This window comes from Lactuca sativa, chromosome 3 (assembly GCF_002870075.4).
Source record: "Lactuca sativa cultivar Salinas chromosome 3, Lsat_Salinas_v11, whole genome shotgun sequence".
Lineage (NCBI taxonomy): Eukaryota > Viridiplantae > Streptophyta > Magnoliopsida > Asterales > Asteraceae > Lactuca > Lactuca sativa.
This window is the reverse complement of record NC_056625.2, coordinates 50,914,890-50,936,818: the sequence shown is the minus strand read 5'-3', so window position 1 is coordinate 50,936,818 and position 21,929 is coordinate 50,914,890. Positions and strand designations below refer to the sequence as shown.

Here is a 21,929-nt window from a genome sequence, read left to right as displayed (position 1 = left end):
GTTATCGATCAGTGGTTAAGAGAGAAAGACAGCCACCGTTTGAGATGATGAAAAGGTTAACTTGAATACAAAGGATTAGAGCCCAAAAAGTCAAAAAGCAAATACATGAACATCAAATTTTGTATTCGATGTTTTTGTTTCTTGTTTAATGCCATCAATTCCAGTCAGCCTATTAAGGGGTGGTGGTGGTGGCTACTGGCGGCTGCAACAAGGCGATGGTGGTAGAATGTGAGAATTTTGGCGGGAGAGTCGTCAGAGGTTCATCTCCGGTCAACTTTTGGAATGCCATTCCGAGTGTATAACCGAGTGCACGCCCAACCGGAACCGCCACAGCATTACCCACTTGCCGGTATCTGAAAAATCAACCGGAATTGGAATCCCATAAAAATATAAAAAGAAATATTTAACTATCATAAAGAAAAAAAAAAAAAAAAAGAGTTTTCTTATATTATACCTTTCATTAACAGTACCACATAGTACATAAAAGTCGGGAAAACCTTGTAACCTTGCATTCTCACGAATAGTCAGGACCCTATCTTGTTCTGGATGTAAAACAGCCTGAAATCAAAAGAAAATTTAAATTAATAACACTAAAAATCGCTTTGTGGGGCATTTTATAATTTAGGAAGAAGAAAAAAGAAAAAAGTTACCTCAACACGGAAATTTGGCAAACAGAAAACAGTGGAAACAGTCTCATCCCACCATAAACGTGCAAAAGACCTAAATTTTATTAGGAAAAAGTTGATGAAATGCGAGAAAGATAACAACATTCATAAAGTATAAACAATACGATTCTCACCTTGCACTTTTCCTTTCTAATAAATTTATCGCATAATCAGGGACCTGCATAAATAAAAATAATTTTAAAAATATGATTTTTGTAGATAGATAGAATGTAGAGAATGTAAGTTTTAAATTACCCAATGTTTTCCAGATGGCATGAGGTCGGCTTCAGGTAACCTGGATACAGTATAATCATCATCAACAATAATGCCGGGGAGATCTTTAAAACTTGCTCCCTAAAAAATAATATAAAAATCTTCAGAAAAAAAAAACTAAACAGAGTAAAAAAGTAACACAACACCATCATACTAAAAGTAAAGTAATAACCTTTGTTTTTGGGATTCGAGAAACACGCAAATAATCATCCTCGTTTAATTCTTTAGGGCGGTGATCGTGTAGTTTAGGCTTCTGCTTCTCTATACAAGGGATGCCCAACATATCTGCACCACATTGGAATCAAAGTTAGCTTTTTCTTTTTCTTTTATTGTTTTCATTTCATAAGAAATGTTGTTTGAATATTATTGGTATAATAATTAATTACATGTGACAAATAAACAAAACGTTAAATAAACTCACCTGACTTTGTGGCCCTAATATATTTCTGAAATTCGGTTTCTGGATCACTTCCATACTTCATTTCATCACGAATTTCAGAGTTTGAGACCTGAAAGTATGTTGCTATTTCTTGATTAATAAATCTACTTTCATTCATAGCAAACATCAACAAGTGAGAGAAAGAGTTTATACGGGTGGAAGATCAGATATGGCATCCTTAAGAAGAACGCATTCCTCAAGATCCCGTAATTCCCCTTTATCATAAGCAACAACATTACGCTGCAATATAATATAAAACCACATTAGTAAAAAAAAACAGTCGATAATCTTAATTCAATTAAGCAGAGTTAGCACCTCAAAACCAGTTGGAGGCCCATACTTGAAGATGGCATCATGAGTCGGAAGTGGAAATGGTGGTAGATTCTGCATTGTAAATACTCATCAAATCATTTTATAATTTTTGGGTTTATAGTATTAACAATTATAATAATAAAATACTTGCCACGTCAGCATGAGCGCCCCATAAGAAGACACGCAAGCGGAATTGAGGGAGACCATAACAACCAGCAGCCATAATTCCAAGGCGAACTTGGTAATGATTGCGAACCAAACAACTAATGGCGTATCTTGCAAGGCAACCATTTGCAAATCTTAAAATGTCACCCACATTTTCCATGAGAATAAATTTTGGCCTCAAAAAGTTAATAGTTTCCATGAATACTACAATTTGATAATTCCTTTCGTCTTCTAAAGGAGATTCGAAATTTCTATGCCGATTGTAACCGCTTATTCCTTGGCATGGTGGGCCACCACAGATGATGTCAACATCACCCTGCAAGCAACATAAACACAAGAGACAACTCTTTTTTATAATAAACATAAATGTCTTGTTGTTGCAAATATTAGTTTAAGGGATTTGTTTATTTATTAATTATTAATATTAATACCGGACGTGGCAATATGTTTGCCTTCATTCCCTTCTGGACAAACTCCTGAATCTTGTCCTCGCAATTGCTAACAAAACAGAAATTAAAATTAATTATGGAAAACATAATGTCTGTGTTCTACAACAAAATTGTTTACAACATATAGAGTAAATTACAAAAAAAAAAAAAAAAAAAAAAAAAAAAAAAAGCCCATGTGGTATAGTGGAAATTAGAGATCCCTTAGTCGTTCTGTTAGTTTTTAGAAAATGTCAATTTTGCCCTTGAACCAAAATTGAAAAAAAAAACCCTACCACACTACCACAGGGACCAAATTTGTAACTTAATCATGCTTTTATTATTAAAATATTTTCTAAATAATAATGTATTTTATTTTAAATTATAAACGTTCTATTTGATCTTGTGCATCTTCATGTGAAAAATTAAAATGCAGAAATTCAAATAAGCTAATATACCAGTGGTATATATAATATTCAAATAAAGTATTCAAACTTTAAAATAAAATACGTTACAAATTACATAATATATTAATACTATACAGTATACATTACAGGTTAGAAAATAACGTACTAATAAAGTTATAAGTAAATCACAAATTTGGTCCCTAGGGTATACAGTATAACATTCTTTCAGGTTTGGTCCAGGGGCAAACTGGTCATTTAAAAAAAAAAACTAGCAGCTGAGTAGTTAGATTTAACAACCAAGGGACCAAACCTGCAACAAAATGAAACCATGACCACAGGGACCATATTTGTAATTTACTCAAACATATAAATACATTACCTTAACTCCTGTAGTGGCTCCCATGTATCATCACTTGGACCATATCCAGCCCAACGCACCTAAAAGTATTATTTAAAATAAATAAAAAAAACTTAATTCCAAATTCAAAATCTAAAATGGTAATATATATAATTACACAATGTTTTTAGCATACCTTAAATGTGAGCTCACGTTTATTTTTACCAAAATCAGAATAACATATATCAACCAATCTTTCAACTTCATATTCATCTTCTGTAACAATATCATCAGGCTTTGAGGGTATGCTGACATCATCAGCTGACTCAGCCAACATGGAATCTTCATCTTCATCTTCATCTTTATCCTCGTTGACTGAATATTTTTTGCAGAGTTTGTCCCACTCCTTTATTAGGTCAAGAAAATCTTCAGCAGATTCATTTCTAATCTGTAAAACAAAGAATTGATAATCAGTAAAATAATACACAAATTTAATTTCATGAAAATGATTTTAGCAAAACAAAATGTTACTACTGACTTGTGTCTCTGGATGGTTTAACCTCAAGCTTTCACAAGCATCTTTGTTGGCATCTACAGCCCATTTCTACATATAAATTTCAACACAAATTGGTAAAATAAAACAAAAAAAAGGGACAAATTTAATTAAATTAAATGAACTCATTGTATCTTACTGTTGACAGATCTACCCCAGATGCCTTTGCTCCAAAACATAATCCTGTTGACATTCCCCCACAACCAGAATACATATCTAATAGTGACAATTCTGATTTTTTAGCTTTTAAATTATTATTTATTCCATTTATGTTAGTATCATTGCTTCCATTACTATGGATTTCCTCCTTAATACATGGAACATCTGTAACATTAAAAAAAAAATGTTAGTCATAAATCACAATGAAGTATAAAATGAGATAATGTTGTAATAACTAATAATAACCAATTACCATCTTTTATTGTAGAAAATGTGGAGTAATCTATGTTGTATTTCATGTCATAATAATAATCACATGGTGGAATAGACTTCAAATTTACCTGTTAAATAAAATAGCAAGACATGAATTATGAATATAAGAACAAGATTAAAAAAAAAAAAAAAAAAAAAAATTGGAGTTATAAGTTTTGAACATACACCAGGTGCTATTTTGAGTACTTTGACTTTTGAGAGAATGCAATCTAATGGATTGTCATTCTTTAAGGTAGAATAGAACAACCGCTTATTGTCATGAGATGCTGCTTCATCTTTTCCTATTACCTGAAGAAATAAAAATGCATTCATGACACAGTAATATGGTGGATATGCTACAAAAATACTAATTTCATACACCTTACTACTTTAGATTACATTCTATTATTACCTACATAGATAACAGTTATGTAAGTAGCATATTACATTGCAGATTTCCTTTCATAAAGATTCTAAAAGCACCCCCATTTGGAATAGAGAGCTGTTATTTCTAGTCTAAATTAGCAGAAGAATAAAATTAAATACGTGATTTGTCATAGTCTCAATGCATTTGAAAAGTATACAAAACATTCTTACAGTATCTTCAGCTCTGAAAAACCATTGAACTCTGAAAAAATCTTCATTTGAATTTGTCTTAAAAAATTCAAGTATCCTACCAACATGATCATGGCTACCTTCTTCACCCTGAAAGGCAAATAAGCACAATAAGCAACTATGTTCTTGACTTCTTGTTAATGGATTATAGCCACTTTAATATTAGAATACCTTCACACATGCATAATCACCAAGATCAAAGATGTGTGACTCGATATTAGCTTGTAAATAATGGCATTTCACATTCAAAACCAACTTGTCCTCATTTCCATTATCATTGCTGCATCATTAAGTAACTAATTAACAAGAAAAACAAGTGTCTGATACTGCATATGAAATTAATTGCACCATTAGAGTGATTACTTACTTGCTGTTTGGGAAGCGACCTTTGCTTTTGAGTTCCTACATACGACAATTAATTAAATTAATGAATCCAGACATACGACAATTAATCTTAATCAGATTAATAAATCCAGAATTCCAGACATACGACAGTTAATCAGATTAACGATTACAATCAAACAAAAGAATACGTTTCCATATGACTTAGTGATTAGGGCAATTATAAATCGAGTTAATTCAAGATCGGTCTCAACTTCGAATGCAATAAGCAATAAAAAGAATTTACAAAGCGAATGCAATTACAGAAAAATAACATAAAAATATACCCCACAATCGTAACGCCAAGGCCATCTCCGTCGAGCCTCTTCGTCGGGAACTGGATCGCCGATCAAGAAAGAGACATTATTGGGGAGGGAAGAAAAAGGTTCAGTAGTACGAGCCTTCTTTTTCTTCGGTAAGTTATTAAAGTCAAAAGAACTGTCTGTGCCGCCGTTATTACAGTCAATAAGTCTAGGGGACCGTCTGCGTGAAATTTGGCCGGAATGCACAGCCGGGGTATCATGGTTTGCTGTTATAGACGATGGCTGTTGAGGTGACGGCGATAGTGGAGGTTTTGATGGTGGACGGGAATTAGACCCCTCACCACCGGTGCCGAAATGCACAGGAGGGGAATCATGGTTTGCTGTTACAGAAGATGGCTCCGGAAATAACAGCGAAATTGGAGGTTTTATGGGTGGATGGGAAGTAGAATCCTCGCCGCCGGTGGCTAAACGCACAGCCGGGGTATCTTGGCTTGCTGAGCTTGGGAGAGAAGATGATTGTGGACATAAAGGCGATAATGGAGTTTTTGAGGGTAGATGGGAGCTAGAACCCTCATCGCCGGTGCCGGCTGTTATACTAGATGGGTGTGGAGACAGCGGCGATAGTGGAGGTCTTGAGGGTGGATGTAAAGTAGAAGTAGAACCCTCGCCGCCGTTGCCATCAATATTACCAACCATCTCTGGTTGACTCCACTGAGACAGGAAGATGAGAAGGGTATTATGGGAAATAGAGTTTGAATCTGACAAGTGTGAGGGTGATTTGGTATACTGAAATCGCCAAATCGGGAAATAAATGGGAGCAACACCGATAAAAATAAAATAAAAATAAAATTTGAGTTTCAAAATCTCCATGATCTACATTCTCACACCTACTTCCCCCGCTCCCCTCTTTTCTTTTCTTTTCAAATCTTTCTCTAGATCTCTCCATCTCATGAAGTTTGACCAATGATATCATATCTACCCTAATAAATGAAAATGACTTTGCCACATGTCCTCTTCTCATTCATTTGGACACATGTCATTTTCTAGAAATTTTAAATTTTTCTATTTTCCACTTGTCATTTTATTGTATTTTTTATTTTATTAAATTAAAATCCACATTTAATATATAAGGTAATATATATGTAAGGTATTTATTAGAAAATGGTTTATATATGTAATGTATCTAATGCATTAAAGTCTCATTAATTTTAATAATTCAAAAAATTTCTTATTTTTCTTATAAATTTAAAGTTTTCAAATTGTTAAAATTTTATATTTAATTTTTTTTAAATAAACCCATGTAATACATGGGTCTCACACCTAGTACCATTATGAAGAAGAAAAAAAAAAAGCCTCCTAACTCTTCTTTTAACTCCAACTCTCAACTCTGCTTTTAACTAACTTTCACAAAATCACATTCACTGACATTCAGACATTTAGAACAAAAGCTTTAGGGTAATTCTAAACCCACGAATTGAATTCCAAATGCACGAAGACACGAATTGATTTGATATACATCACTTAACAAATTTGACTATTTTTAATAATATTAAATTGAATTTGCATCGGCTGTTGTTAAAAATTACAGAAGATGTAAGTTTTCAATTCAATACCTTATACTTGTATTTATTTTCAAATCAAACCTTACACTTTTTAAAACTTTTATATATATATATATATATATATATATATATATATATATATATATATATATATATATATATATATATTTTGTAGACTGTGATTAGTTTCTAGATTGTATTTCAAAATATTTAATCTTTTTTTAGAAACATCAGAATCGCACATATATAAGTTTGCTAAATTAAAAAAAAAAACAAATTTTTTTTAATTTATAGAGATCTTAATAATTATAAACAACAAAACATAAATTTGATTTTATTAATTATCAGATATTATAACTGTAGAATTGTTACAATTACTATGTGTTGCAAATGGAGAAATGTAGGAATTCAGGCGAGCAGCATAAATAGTTTCCCATCCAGTAGACCGTGATGATCTGTTGTGACGCCAAAGTGGTAAAATAGTAGGCATTGGATATGCTCCATGTAAATCAACATTCACATAATGATCACCTCTAACAAGAGCAATAACAACAACTATATGAGTTGAGATGTCTTGGGGACCAAGCCATAGTGGAAAACACGTTGATGGACTATCTTTGCTTAGAAAAATAACTATTACATTATACTTGTTAGCAATGAGAAAGCTAGTGACCGGCATAATCAACCAACGATCTTTTGGTGCGAAATGTGATCCATTGAAATTCAATGAGTGATGTATGGTGTTTAAATCGTAATCAAAAATTTGTGCGTACTCAGCTGGGTGTGCTAACAACTCATTCTGTAAATCTAAGCGGATTTGACGCCAATTATCTTCACTATAACCGAGACACGCAACTATTGCACGAAATCCATAATTTCCATCTCCCCTCATGTTTTGTATGTTTGTGACATATGGATGAAATTCATACGGAATTTCATTCATAAGTGGATCTGAATTATACATTACGTGTTCTTGGTTGAAGTACGAGCTATGCATCGATTGTTCCTGATTAAAAGTTGAGTTGAACATTGGAGGTTCTCGGAACGAGTACGTACTGTGCCTATCCGGTTCCTGGTTTAGATCAAACAAATTAGACCGCATATAATCAGGCGTATAAGTAGAAATGCTACGTCGAGACGGATATTGAGTTGGTGGCGCTTGAGTCGGTTGATCTTGAGGTGGTGGATCTTGAGTTGGTGGGTCCTTGTTTAAATCGATATGGGTTTTCTTGAAAAGTTTCTTCTTTAAGGAGGGGCGCCCACGAGTATTTTTGTGAGTAGCAGGTTCAGAAACTGAAGTTGTTGACGACGTGATTAAGTTTAGTAACTTCCTTGCTAAACTTAACTTAACAGGTCTTGATTGTTTTTCGTAATGAGCATTAAACATATTTACCTCAACTGCACAACCCAAATTGTCATCTTCTAACGATTTGCATTCTAATAAATCAAGTTTCTTCCAAAACTTATCTACCGAATAAAGCGGTACACAATGACCTTTTTTAACAAATATAGCTTGTTCATGCGCACATGGCAGCCCATAACTTGTACGTACTTGACATCCACAATTTTCATAAACAAATCCAAATTCTTTGGACCGCTCATATTCTTTGAAAATGATATCAAATGCATAAATTGAAACGAAACGACACAATGGTTTTAGATGTGGTATTTCGTAGTACCGATGTACAATCAAAATTTTGTTATGCGCAAGACTCGCTTTTATACCTGTGTATTGTGACTCAACAACATCAGTAATACGCTTCAATGATTTAGCGATATCTGATCGTGATGTTTCGACATATCTTTTTAACTTGGCATGTTGACTTTCAGCTCTATTAGTTATGTGGTTGCCAAAGTAAGAAACTTATCGATCCATGCAGACACAAACTTTTCTTTGTGTGGTGTCAACCATGTTTTGTTTAGATAAGAAAATGCATCTGAAATACATAAAAAATTTCAGTTGATGTAATGAATTATAACATATTATAATGTATATTTAAAAATACCTGGATAATTGTTCGTAATTTTTTCAACTTGTGCCAAATTCTTGTTGTATGCTTCCTTTGTTTCAGAGTTAACCAACCTCGTCCATGACGTATAAAGAACATCCCAACATGATTTGCATTTCTTCATGATATTGTTATTTATATGTCATCTGCAAAGTAATCCTTTAGCATCTGGAAATATAATAGTGTATGCGTTCATGAGAGCCATTTCTCTATCCGTCACAATAACACGCGGCAACATACATCCTTCAATTATCGATAAAATGATTATTTTATCGGCACACATATTAATACATTTTATCGGCACACATATTATTTTAATAAAGTTATAAATTGGTCGATCAATATGAATTTTGAAAATAATAAAATATATTATTTTCATTAAATATCCTTACATTTATATTTGATTTTCAAATCAAACCTTATATTCCGCCGCCTCGGCCGGGGGTATAACAGTTGTATGGCTTAAAAATAATTGACAAGTTACTAATACATTATAATAGAACCCTTATCAACATTTGACGATAATAATAGCTCGTAAATCAGTTCTTCTGCTTCATTTGTGTACATTGGATGGATATCCGTTTCAAATGACGATCTGTCTTCGAAAAAATAGTTACATACATTCAAGCTATTATTTCATCTACTTCATTTGTCTCCATTGGATAAATATCGTCTCTCTAAACATAACACAGAGAAAAACATACATTTAACAAAAATACAATAAAAAATAAGAAATGTTAAGTACAAATACCTCATAATATATGTCGCCCATCCATTCTTCCCAAATTGCCATTTAATAAAATCTATATTTATAACAAATATTGTATGTTTGCTTTTAATGAAAGTTTTTTTGAATATGATATTGCAAGTCGCTTTATTAACAAATAAGAAATATCAATTGTCTATATAAAGAAAGAAATTGAAACCAAATTTTCATTTTTATCCCTTCTATTTTTGTTAATGTTTCATAGTTTATATTTCTTATTTAACAAATTCATTTTTTTATTAATATTTAATAATATTCATTATTACTCTTCTTGTAAATGTATTCATGAGATCATTTTAATTATACAACTTTTATGATTAAATAATATGTTTCTATTTGTTAGTTTTCAAAATTAATAAAGTTTCAAGGGTTTAAGATATAAATTAAAAAAATCTAGGGTCTTTTGTAAAACTACAATGTAAACTGGAGGTATAAAATTGTAATATTACATTTTGTCGATAGTGTAACAACGCAAATTTTTCAAACAAATTTTTCATTTTAAAAATAAAGTATTTCCATTCAAAACAAGGCATAAATAATTTAAGTGTCATGTCAAATACAAATTGTCTAAATCCCAAGATCATAAAAACATCCTTCAGTGTGTATCGATCACGCCGGCGCCTTCCCACGGTCCTCGCTAGTACCTAAAACACATGCATAACAACTGTAAGCATAAATGCTTAGTGAGTTCCCCAATATACAACTTACGCACATACGCCTTTCCAGGCCCTGACCTATCGGTCCATGTGTCTCAGGGGACTTCCGTCCCTGCTGGGTAAACCTTCCGGTCCTACCCACGCCGACCTTCCGGTCCATCACACAACATATTGCCTTCCGGCCCATAACATAATCGCCTTCCGGCCCATAACATACATAACAAACAGATTACCACACATAGCATACATATCACATATCATATCTGACCTTCCGGTCACACAGTCAAACCCTTCCGGGTACAGTATAGTGAGAAGACTCACCTCGTGAATGCTGAAAGCTAGCAAATCCTAAAATCACTCGTGCACAATCCGACGAGCTACAACCTCCCTATAACATCACAATCTCTCATTAACACTTATATCTTCTAAGTGTGACTATCCCTAAGAAGTCAGACTTAGGTCAACTCTGGTCAACGGTCAACTCGTCCGGACTCGGCGAGTACCATGTCGACTCGGCGAGTCTAGACGTCCTCCAACTCTCTGAGATTCCCTATCTACTCGTCGAGTATCCTCCTTGACTCGACGAGTTACTCCTGGAAGAATCGCGGGGCCACCCCGACTCAACTCGCCGAGTCTGAAGAACAACTCGACGAGTCCCAGTTAATCTTCAAGCTACTCGCCGAGTCTGTTCATCGAACTCGGCGAGTCCATGCCATGCAACCGCTCAAACTGCATCCTAAGGTCAGAACTGCTTCGACCATTCCTAGGTCTGGCCTTCCTAGGCTGATCCATCACGTAAAGTCCTCATTTCAGTGCTCATGATACACCATATGATTCATAATTTACATTTTGACCTAAGGCATAAGGATTCCAATCCAAAACCTTCATCAATTCCCGAAATGCACAGACATGGGACATTCTGGACCTCCAAAGGTCCCAATACAGGGTTACAATCGACATGGGGACTAGGGTAACATTCAATCTATTCACAAAAGGGTTCCATAAACCCTAATTCCATAATCACATCAACATAGCAGAGTATACTCGAATTCTTACCTGGATGATGTATCCTCTGTGTCCCCAATCCTCAGAATGTGACTCCCTTGCTGCTCCTTTAGCCAATCCCTTCTCTTCTTTGCACAACCACTCTTCTATAATCAACAATGGCCTATAATCCTTGCTCCAGATGCACACAATCGATTTAGGGTTCTTCTCAGAAGGCTAAAATGAACAATGACGGCCAATAAGTCTCCTTTATACGTCCCAAACCTGAACAGTTAGGGTTTTCGCTAAACAGCGTAGACTCGCCGAGTCCATATCTGGACTCGTCGAGTCCAGTCGCGAACCCGCGACCGAGTCTGCGATCCTACTCGGCGAGTCTAGGCTCCAACTCGCCGAGTCCCCTCTTAATTCACCCCAAAAACATAATTTAACAATACTTGAGATTTCGGGCTGTTACAACTCTCCCCCACTAGGATTAGACTTCGCCCTCGAAGTCTCACTCTGAAAATAGATCCGGATGCTGCTCCCGCATCTCACGTTCCGGCTCCCAAGTCATTTCCGATCCCTTCCGGTGTTGCCACTGAACCAACACCAGAGGTACCTCCTTGTTCCTCAGAACCTTGATCTTCCGATCCCTGATGGCCACTGGTCTCTCAGCATAATTCAGGCTCGCATCCACCTGAATATCCTCTAATGGAACCACTGCCGACTCATCGGCTATGCACTTCCTCAATTGCGACACATGAAAGGTGTCGTGGATCTGTCCCAACTCCGCTGGCAACTCCAACCGATAGGCTACCCGGCCTATCCTTGCAATCACCCGAAATGGCCCAATATACTGGGGCCCCAACTTGCCTCTCTTCCTGAATCGAATCACTCCTTTCCAAGGAGAGACCTTCAGGAGAACGAAGTCGCCGACTTGAAACTCAAGCTCGGATCGGCGCCTGTCTGCATAACTCTTCTGTCGGCTCTAGGCGGTCAATAATCTCTGTCTAACTTGCTGAATCTGCTCTGTCGTCTGAAGTACGATCTCTGTGCTGCCCATCACTCTTTGTCCCACCTCTCCCCAGCAAATGGGGGTCCGACACCTCCTACCATACAACAGCTCAAAAGGTGGCATACCAATGCTCGAATGATGGCTATTGTTGTAGGAAAACTCTGCCAAGGGTAAATACGCATCCCAGCTACCCCCGAAGTCTAACACACACGCTCGAAGCATGTCCTCCAGCGTCTGAATCGTCCGCTCGCTCTGACCATCTGTCTGGGGATGGTATGCGGTACTAAAATGCAATTTAGTACCCAGCTCCTCATGGAATTTCTTCCAGAACCTGGAAGTGAAGCGTACATCACGGTCTGAAACAATCGAGATCGGCACCCCATGCCGAGACACCACTTCTCTCACATATATCTCCGTCAACTTCTCCGCTGAAGAACTCTCGCTGATGGCAAGGAAGTGTGCACTCTTCGTCAATCTATCCACAATCACCCAAATTGCATCAACTCCCCTGACAGTCCTCGGCAATTTGGTGATGAAATCCATAGTGATCTGTTCCCACTTCCACTCAGGAATCTCCAATGGCTGTAACTTGCCATGCGGCCTCTGGTGCTCGGCCTTAACCCTACGGCAGGTCAAGCACCTCTCAACGAACCATGCGACGTCCCTCTTCATACAGGGCCACCAATACTCTTTCCTCAAGTCCAAATACATCTTCGTAGCACCGGGATGGATCGAGAATTTCGATCTATGCGCCTCTTCCATCAAAGTAATACGCGTACCGCCCACGAACGGTACCCAAATCCGACCCTGAAACGTCATAAGCCCTCGTCCATCCTTAATGAAATCTGGAATTAACCCCACAACCAGCTCTTTCTTCTACATCTCTGGTCGCACAGCCTCGGCCTGTGCCCCACGAATAGCATCCAATACTGGAGTCATCACAGTCAGTCTCAAGCATACATCTCGCAATGGAGTGCTCTCCGCCCTGCGGCTCAATGCATCGGCTACCACATTAGCCTTGCCTGGGTGGTACAGGATCTCACAATCATAATCCTTGACCACATCCAACCACCTTCTCTGACGCATATTTAGGTTGGGCTGACCCATCAAATACTTCAAGCTCTTATGGTCCGTGTATATCGTACATCGAACCCCATACAGGTAGTGACGCCAAATCTTGAGAGCGAACACTACTGCCCCCAACTCTAAATCATGCGTGGGATATCTCGCCTCGTGAGGCTTCAGCTGCCTCGACGCATAAGCTATCACATGACCCCTCTGCATCAACACTGCACCTAGTCCCGAAATCGATGCGTCGCAATATACTACAAAATCTTCCATCCCGTCCGGGAGAGCTAATACCGGGGCTTCGCACAACCTCTGGCAAAGTGTCTCAAAGGAAGTCTGCTGCTCGGGTCCCCATGAGAATGCAACACCCTTGCGGGTCAATCTGGTGAGCGGCACTGCGATCTTGGAGAAATCCTTAATAAATCTCTAATAGTACCCTGCCAACCCAAGGAAGCTCCTGATCTTAGAGGGTGACTTCGGCACCTCCCAACTCATCACCGTCTCGACCTTGGCCGGATCGACCAATATCCCTTTCTGATTAACAACATGTCCTAGAAATTGGACCTCCCGCAACCAGAAGTCACATTTGGAGAACTTTGCATAAAGCTTCTCCGACCTCAATACCTCAAGGACCTCCCTCAAATGCTCCTCATGCTGCTCTCTAGATCTCGAATACACCAGAATGTCGTCGATAAATACAATCACTGACCGATCCAACATCGGCCTGCATACCCTGTTCATGAGATCCATGAACGCAGCCGGGGCATTGGTGAGCCCGAAAGGCATCACCACAAACTCATAATGCCCATATCGCGTCCTAAACGCTGTCTTCTGGACATCCTCATCCCGCACTCTCACCTGATGGTACCCTGACCTCAGATCGATCTAGGAAAACCAAGATGCTCCCTGCAACTGATCGAATAAATCATCGATCCTCGGTAACGGGTAACGGTTCTTGACCGTCAACTTGTTCAACTCCCGGTAATCAATGCACATCCGGTGTGAACCATCATTCTTCTTGACGAACAGAATAGGTGCTCCCCATGGCGAGCTGCTCGGCCGAATAAATCCCTTCCCCAGCAACTCCTGGAGCTGCGAGGACAACTCTTGCATCTCTGGAGGTGCAAGACGATAAGGCACCTTAGCAATAGGTGCGGCCCCCGGAACTAGATCGATACCAAACTCTACTTGCCTCACAGGAGGTACTCCCGGCAGCTCCTCGGGGAAAACATCTGGAAACTCACGCACCACAGGGACCTCCTCAACTGACTTCGGTCTCTCGGAAGCCTCCCGCGTATCCATCACATACGCCACAAAACCCTTACAGCCCTGTTGTAGACACTGCCTCGCCCTAGCGGCCGAACAAAAAGCTGATCCCGAACGGGTACCCTCGCCGTACACCGAAAGAACTCCCCCACTATGGTCTCGTATAGTCACCAGCTGACGCTCACAGTCGATGACAGCGCCGAATTGGCTCAACCAGTCCATGCCCACGATGACACAGACATCACCCATCGCAATAGGAATCAGGTCAATCGGGAATTCGACCCCGAAAATCTCTAACACGCATCCCCGGAGAACCTCCGTGGCACAAATCACTCTCTCGTCAGCTATAGAAACTCTCAGAGGCCGACTCAACGACTCACGACTAACGCTGATATGCTGACTAAAGGCTAAAGATACAAAGGATCTACTCGCACCCGAGTCAAATAACACTAAGGCAGGCACAGAGTTCACAAGGAAAGTACCTACGCATATAATAACATAAGCATAACGTCTCGACATTAAAATAAATACATGAATTACCGCATACCTGCCACAACATCGGGCGCAGCGCGGACCTCCTCTGCAGTCAGCTGAAAGGCTCTCCCTCGAGCCCTCGGGGACTCGGCCTTCACCGGTCGAGTCGCAGTAGCTCTGGTAGCAGGTGCAGATCCCTGAAGAAGTTGAGGGCACTCGGCCTTCCGATGGCCTGTCTGGTTGCAATGAAAGCAAACCGTAAACCCCTTGGGGCACTCCCTAGCAATGTGTCCCTCCTTGCCACACTTGTAACAAGCACCAGATCGACATACCCCATCATGACTCTTGCCGCACTTCTCGCAAGTGCGACCCTTCGAACCTCCTGTCCTCGAATCGGCGGACTTTATCCGCTTGGCTGCCGGCTGGGACTGAGTCGGTCGCCGGTCCACCCGCTGAGACTCAGCCTCCTCCCTGGCCTGGGTCTCCAACTCGATCTCGCGCTTCCTGGCATTCGCCTGAAGCTCAGCAAAAGTATGGTAGGTGGAGTTTGACACAAACTCCCGGATATCCCTCCTCAACACACCCAAGTACCGGCTCATCCGAGCCTGATTAGTGGACACCAGCTCGGGGCAAAACATCGCCCTCTCATGAAACTTCCGCGTGATCACCGCAACAAAATCAGTACCCTGCTTGAGGGTTAAGAACTCCTGAACCAATCGTTCCCTCTCCACCGGGGGAACGTACTCGTCCCTGAACATAGCATTAAACCCCTCCCAAGTCACTGCTGTAATCTCTGCCAAAGTGAAGTTCGCCGTCACGAACTTCCACCAGTCCTTCGCTCCCAGACGGAGCTGGTTCAAAGCGAACCGTACCCTCAGGTGCTCCGGGCATGAACAAGTGTAGAAGCACCCCTCTATATCCGCGATCCACCTCATCGCAGCAATCGGATCCTGCGTCCCATCGAACTCTGGTGGCTTCGTGTTGCTAAACTCTCGGAAAAGCAACGAGTCACCCCCCTGTGGCCTAGCAGCGGCCACAGCTGCGGTAGCTGCAGCGGCTGCAGCTTCAGTCAATGCGGCGTACCGCTCCTCGAACGTCTCCATCAGGGTGGTCTTAATAGACCCAAACATCTCCGGGATTTTGGCCCGGATCGCCGCAGCTACCTCCTCGTGAATCATCTGACGAATCTCCTCGTCACTCACACCGCTCGAACTCGCTCCGTGGCGTGGTCTAACCATGATGTCTCTGAAATACAACATAGAACTATCAGAGACTCCATCGAGAATAATCGCACTCGATAACGCAACCCTACTCAGTCTCCGATATCCAGGGATTCTTACTTGGGTCTCCCACTGACCCGGTGTCTTCGGTAGTACGGGCCCAATACTACCGACCATACCGCATCAGCATTCATCTCAAGTCTTCCTCCCCAAACCCCGGATAGTGAGTACTCTACTTCTGTTATGCACTATCTACCCGCACACTAGCAAAGCATCCCATATCGGCAAACTTCCCTAGACTAAGGCATCACAAATTAGGCCACTCTAGTCCTATCATGAATACCTAGTCTTCTAACATGCATAACAATTCATATCATATAATATTGTAAGGTATTTTGGGGATCTTTACCGTTCGGGCGCTGACTGATCGTACACACTACTTCTTTCTTGCTTACCACAAAACCATTTACAAAAGTTTATGCCTTTATTTAAAAAGTTTTCCTCAAATCCTCGGTTTGAGTTCAGTTACTCCCGAAGGTGCACCCGAATCCCTCAAACCAAGGCTCTGATACCAATTGTAACAACGCAAAATTTTCAAACAAAATTTTCATTTTAAAAATAAAGTATTTCCATTCAAAACAAGGCATAAATAATTTAAGTGTCATGTCAAATACAAATTGTCTAAATCCCAAGATCATAAAAACATCCTTCAGTGTGTATCGATCACGCCGGCGCCTTCCCACGGTCCTCGCTAGTACCTAAAACACATGCATAACAACTGTAAGCATAAATGCTTAGTGAGTTCCCCAATATACAACTTACGCACATACGCCTTTCCAGGCCCTGACCTATCGGTCCATGTGTCTCAGGGGACTTCCGTCCCTGCTGGGTAAACCTTCCGGTCCTACCCACGCCGACCTTCCGGTCCATCACACAACATATTGCCTTCCGGCCCATAACATACATAACAAACAGATTACCACACATAGCATACATATCACATATCATATCTGACCTTCCGGTCACACAGTCAAACCCTTCCGGGTACAGTATAGTGAGAAGACTCACCTCGTGAATGCTGAAAGCTAGCAAATCCTAAAATCACTCGTGCACAATCCGACGAGCTACAACCTCCCTATAACATCACAATCTCTCATTAACACTTATATCTTCTAAGTGTGACTATCCCTAAGAAGTCAGACTTAGGTCAACTCTGGTCAACGGTCAACTCGTCCGGACTCGGCGAGTACCATGTCGACTCGGCGAGTCTAGACGTCCTCCAACTCTCTGAGATTCCCTATCTACTCGTCGAGTATCCTCCTTGACTCGACGAGTTACTCCTGGAAGAATCGCGGGGCCACCCCGACTCAACTCGCCGAGTCTGAAGAACAACTCGACGAGTCCCAGTTAATCTTCAAGCTACTCACCGAGTCTGTTCATCGAACTCGGCGAGTCCATGCCATGCAACCGCTCAAACTGCATCCTAAGGTCAGAACTGCTTCGACCATTCCTAGGTCTGGCCTTCCTAGGCTGATCCATCACGTAAAGTCCTCATTTCAGTGCTCATGATACACCATATGATTCATAATTTACATTTTGACCTAAGGCATAAGGATTCCAATCCAAAACCTTCATCAATTCCCGAAATGCACAGACATGGGACATTCTGGACCTCCAAAGGTCCCAATACAGGGTTACAATCGACATGGGGACTAGGGTAACATTCAATCTATTCACAAAAGGGTTCCATAAACCCTAATTCCATAATCACATCAACATAGCAGAGTATACTCGAATTCTTACCTGGATGATGTATCCTCTGTGTCCCCAATCCTCAGAATGTGACTCCCTTGCTGCTCCTTTAGCCAATCCCTTCTCTTCTTTGCACAACCACTCTTCTATAATCAACAATGGCCTATAATCCTTGCTCCAGATGCACACAATCGATTTAGGGTTCTTCTCAGAAGGGTAAAATGAACAATGACGGCCAATAAGTCTCCTTTATACGTCCCAAACCTGAACGGTTAGGGTTTTCGCTAAACAACGTAGACTCGCCGAGTCCATATCTGGACTCGTCGAGTCCAGTCGCGAACCCGCGACCAAGTCTGCGATCCTACTCGGCGAGTCTAGGCTCCAACTCGCCGAGTCCCCTCTTAATTCACCCCAAAAACATAATTTAACAATACCTGAGATTTCGGGCTGTTACAGATAGATTGACACACGATAATTGAAATGATATGTGTCAGTTGCCATTTTTAATTTATTAAATTAAATAGATGTTGCTAGAATGAGTTAATAGCGGTTCTTTTGTTATTTTTTAGGTTTTTTAATACACATTAAATTATGATTAATTTACTTAATTTTACTTAAATAAATGTTGTTAGCAATGGGTTAGAAAAGTTATAAATTGGTCGGTCATTAATAATACGAATTTTGAAAATAATAAAATATATTATTAACATTTTGATGAAAAATAAATTTACTGAAAATGGTTAGAATACATAGTAATACTAAAAATCAAATATAAAGCCTTAACATTTTAATTGATATTATTTTGAAAATATTTATAAGACTAATTGTACAGTTTTTTCAGATCTATATATACTTTTAAGAAAATAAACCAATACTAGCCTATATAATAATAATGAAATTGCAAACCTTATAATTATTAAGATTAAGTTTTCATCTATATATTTGAAATAGATAATAATGAAATTATTGGAATTCGAAAGAACAAAAAGGTGTGTTTTGTAATTTATATCTAAGTGAAAGGGATTAAATTAGAAAAGACATAAAAACAATTGAAATCATGTGAAGTGACAAAAGTGATGGGACTTTTTATGCAGTAATCAAATCAATACTCTAATAATGACTTATACACGAATTTAATCGTGCGAATAGGAGGACCCAAGATTTAAGACAAAATAGTAAGAATAGTCGATATGGTATCTTAGAAAATTATGTTTTTAGTCCAAAAAAATTTGAACTAACACCGCAAGTTTAAAATTTTAATATTTTAATTTTGTTGTTAGTTTGGTCTTCTTTTTTTTTTTTTTTAAATATTTAGGGGGTGTTTGGATAAATAGTTTTTAGCTTATTAGTTTATTGATTATTTGCTTATTGCTGTGAGAATAAGCATTTTTTTAAAATGTATTTAGATTAGCTTATTGCGGTGGGAATAAGCAATAAGCATTGTAAGTGTTTAACAAACAAAACAACTTATATGAGTAAAATGACTAATAAGCAATAAGCATTCCCCCTGCTTATTAAAATCAGCTTATTTTGTGTATTCCTACTGCAATAAGCTGATTTTTAAAGACTCCTATTCAAACACTTAAATTTGTTTATTGCGGTGGGATTAAGCAATAAGCAATAAGCAGCCTGTTTTTTCCCTATCCAAACACCCCCTTAAAATAACGGATCTGCTCTTGATATTTTTTTTACACTTTTTTTTATTAATTTTATACTTTCCTAATTAAAAATAAATAAAATAGAAAAAATATATAACCTCTCTCTCTCCTCTCTCTCTTTCTAAAATACCCACCGCTACTATCGGAAGATATGATCACTACTGATGTTGTCATATTTATACATATTTTTATGCAATATTTATTTACATTTTGATTAATATTTTGGTTATTTGTATAGATAAATGATATTTATAAGGTTAAAATATGTTTTGTAGTCAAAAGACGACATTTTGAAGAAAAATGACTGAAAGCGTTAAAGATTGGGACTTTGGAGGTTAAGAGCTTAAAAGATAAAAAAAAAATCCAACAAAAAGCATTCTCACGACGTAAGGAGTTAAGTCTCACGACGTGAGCTCGGACATTCTAGAAGATATACATCGTGAAGCAAGAGCCCGTGTTGGATACGGATAATTACTGGACTCACGATGTGAGACCCCTATGCTCACGACGTGAGTAGGGTTATTTCGAAAATTATATATATCCTGGATTTCTACGAATTTGAGAGGTAGGCTGGCTAGAGAAAAGTTCAAAAATCGTAATTCAGAGGTTTAGAAGGCTAGGAATTTGGTTTTAATACCAAGGAAGAAGGAGAAGAACATAATTGACTTTCTAGATTGTACTTTACTATGCTTTTGATTATGACTTTTTTTAGTTCAATTGCTAGTATGAGTAGCTAAATCTAGTCGCTTCTGTTAGCTAGATGAAACTGGAACTCATGGTTTGTTTATAATAATTTAGATTTTTCTTGTTGGTTAATGTCTTGTGTTTGATTGATTATACCTAGCATGCTTAATTTGATACTAGATTGCTTTAGATTCTTATTTTGTGTAGTTAGTGACCATTAATCTACATGAATTTGATTACCTAGTAATTTAGTGAACATTAGATTATTAGAGCTAAGAAAGAACCAATCTTAGATAAGTAATTAAAGTATTGAATTTGGTTGTGCTGGAGAACTCATATTATGAACATAATTGTGTTTGTTAACTCAATTTTATATAGCTTCAATTCTATTTAATAATTGACTATGTGTTAAATTATGTATGACCATACATAGCTCTACATGAATTAGTTTATATTAGTAAATTTGGAATTGAATTGTAATAATATTTTAATTGGTAACCAATGAGAATTGTCATACTTAATGGTTAAACCATTGAGGGAAGGTGGATGCAAACTAACAGAAGTGTTTTTGTTATTTGATTGAATCGTGTTAAGAAATTAAGTTTATCTAAACTTGCAAAATTAGATAAAAAAAAACCCCTTTTTACCTTTGTTAGAATTCTAGATTAATTTAATAGTAAGTAGGTTAATTAATTAATATCGTTCCCTGTGATCGATACCCGACTTTTATGTTATACTATTTACGCGGGATACACTGCCCTGGGTCGAATAGCTAGTAAAGTAATTGGTAAAATTAGGTGTAATTATTTGCACGCATCAACTACCAATGCCAGAAAATATGAACATCACCACTAGAAAATCCTTCGAAACACCTCATTTTTCCAGCGAATATAAACACCACCACCACCACAACCGATCTAAAAACCCTCATTCTTCCGACGAGCAAGAAACCCCCATTTTTCCGGCGATTTTCAGATCTTCTGTTGGCAACTCGATTTCCGACGTCGTTGAGGGTATTGAGTTACAGATGGAGGCTACGACGAACCAAAGAAGACGAAGGGAAGCGACGACGTGAAAACCCAAATCAACGATGTCAAAATGGCCCGATTTGAAAACCCTCAAGTTCTAGAGTTCAGATATGCGATGATGACATCGACAACATTCCAAATCTGTTAATGTCGCCGTCTTCACAACCCGATGGCGGTTTCGTCTAGAAACTCAAGCCACAAACGTCGCATATGTCTCTCTCTCTTTCTCCAGCGAGTCTCGTTTCTCTTAGATCCGACAACTAGTTAGGTTTTCAGATCCGAAAAGTTAGGGTTTCCCAAACGACGACTCTTCTTCTTCGTCGTCGAAAACCCCCTGTCGTCGCCGTCCTTATTCTTCCCCAGAAGCCTTAATTCATATGAGATAAGGTGGCGGCAAGGGTTTCGAGAAGTTGGTGATGGTTTCCATCGAAAATGCGGGTTATGGAAATGGTTTCTGGTGGAGAAGACGAACCAAGAAGGTGACAAGATGGACTCCGGTGGTAGGAATCGATTAGGGTTTGTTGTAGGTGATAGTGGATTT

General features: G+C 38.7%; 2 protein-coding genes across 3 annotated transcripts; both read right to left on the bottom strand.

Annotated features, from left to right (window-relative positions):
- Positions 1 to 15: 15 nt before the first annotated feature.
- Positions 16 to 6,209, bottom strand: LOC111891835 (DNA (cytosine-5)-methyltransferase CMT2). Of its 2 annotated transcripts, XM_023887896.3 has the most exons (21): positions 5,271 to 6,202; positions 4,970 to 5,004; positions 4,774 to 4,882; positions 4,585 to 4,692; positions 4,174 to 4,296; positions 3,989 to 4,076; positions 3,716 to 3,900; positions 3,562 to 3,627; positions 3,220 to 3,471; positions 3,066 to 3,124; positions 2,286 to 2,352; positions 1,841 to 2,170; positions 1,693 to 1,761; positions 1,531 to 1,617; positions 1,360 to 1,447; positions 1,111 to 1,223; positions 921 to 1,019; positions 800 to 843; positions 651 to 720; positions 455 to 558; positions 16 to 353 (listed from the first exon to the last, which is right to left on the bottom strand). In XM_023887896.3, exons 1-21 carry the CDS (start codon positions 6,114 to 6,116, stop codon positions 173 to 175), a joined length of 3,123 nt encoding a protein of 1,040 aa, XP_023743664.1. In that variant the 5' UTR covers positions 6,117 to 6,202; the 3' UTR covers positions 16 to 172. The 2 variants fall into 2 exon arrangements, 1 of the variants encoding a protein (XP_023743664.1); XR_006189104.2 differs by lacking the exons at positions 16 to 353; positions 455 to 558 and having other exon boundaries at positions 667 to 720; positions 921 to 960; positions 5,271 to 6,209.
- A 936-nt stretch (positions 6,210 to 7,145) lies between these two features.
- Positions 7,146 to 8,941, bottom strand: LOC111891838 (uncharacterized). The gene is made up of 4 exons (XM_023887899.2): positions 8,815 to 8,941; positions 8,697 to 8,745; positions 8,534 to 8,640; positions 7,146 to 8,413 (listed from the first exon to the last, which is right to left on the bottom strand). Exons 1-4 carry the CDS (start codon positions 8,939 to 8,941, stop codon positions 7,146 to 7,148), a joined length of 1,551 nt encoding a protein of 516 aa, XP_023743667.2.
- Between the last annotated feature and the right edge of the window lie 12,988 nt (positions 8,942 to 21,929).

Excerpts from the sequence above, each read along its gene's own strand:
- LOC111891835 (XM_023887896.3), bottom strand. The coding sequence starts at position 6,116 with ATGGAGATTTTGAAACTCAAATTTTATTTTTATTTTATTTTTATCGGT. Across the intron at positions 4,297-4,584 it reads TTTTCAGAGCTGAAGATACT|GTAATAGGAAAAGATGAAGC; the intron begins GTAAGAATGTTT and ends TTATTTCTTCAG. Across the intron at positions 4,077-4,173 it reads TACTCAAAATAGCACCTGGT|GTAAATTTGAAGTCTATTCC; the intron begins GTATGTTCAAAA and ends TTTATTTAACAG.
- LOC111891838 (XM_023887899.2), bottom strand. The coding sequence starts at position 8,941 with ATGAAGAAATGCAAATCATGTTGGGATGTTCTTTATACGTCATGGACG. Across the intron at positions 8,746-8,814 it reads AATTACGAACAATTATCCAG|ATGCATTTTCTTATCTAAAC; the intron begins GTATTTTTAAAT and ends TATGTATTTCAG. Across the intron at positions 8,641-8,696 it reads TTGACACCACACAAAGAAAA|AGCTGAAAGTCAACATGCCA; the intron begins GTTTGTGTCTGC and ends CATAACTAATAG.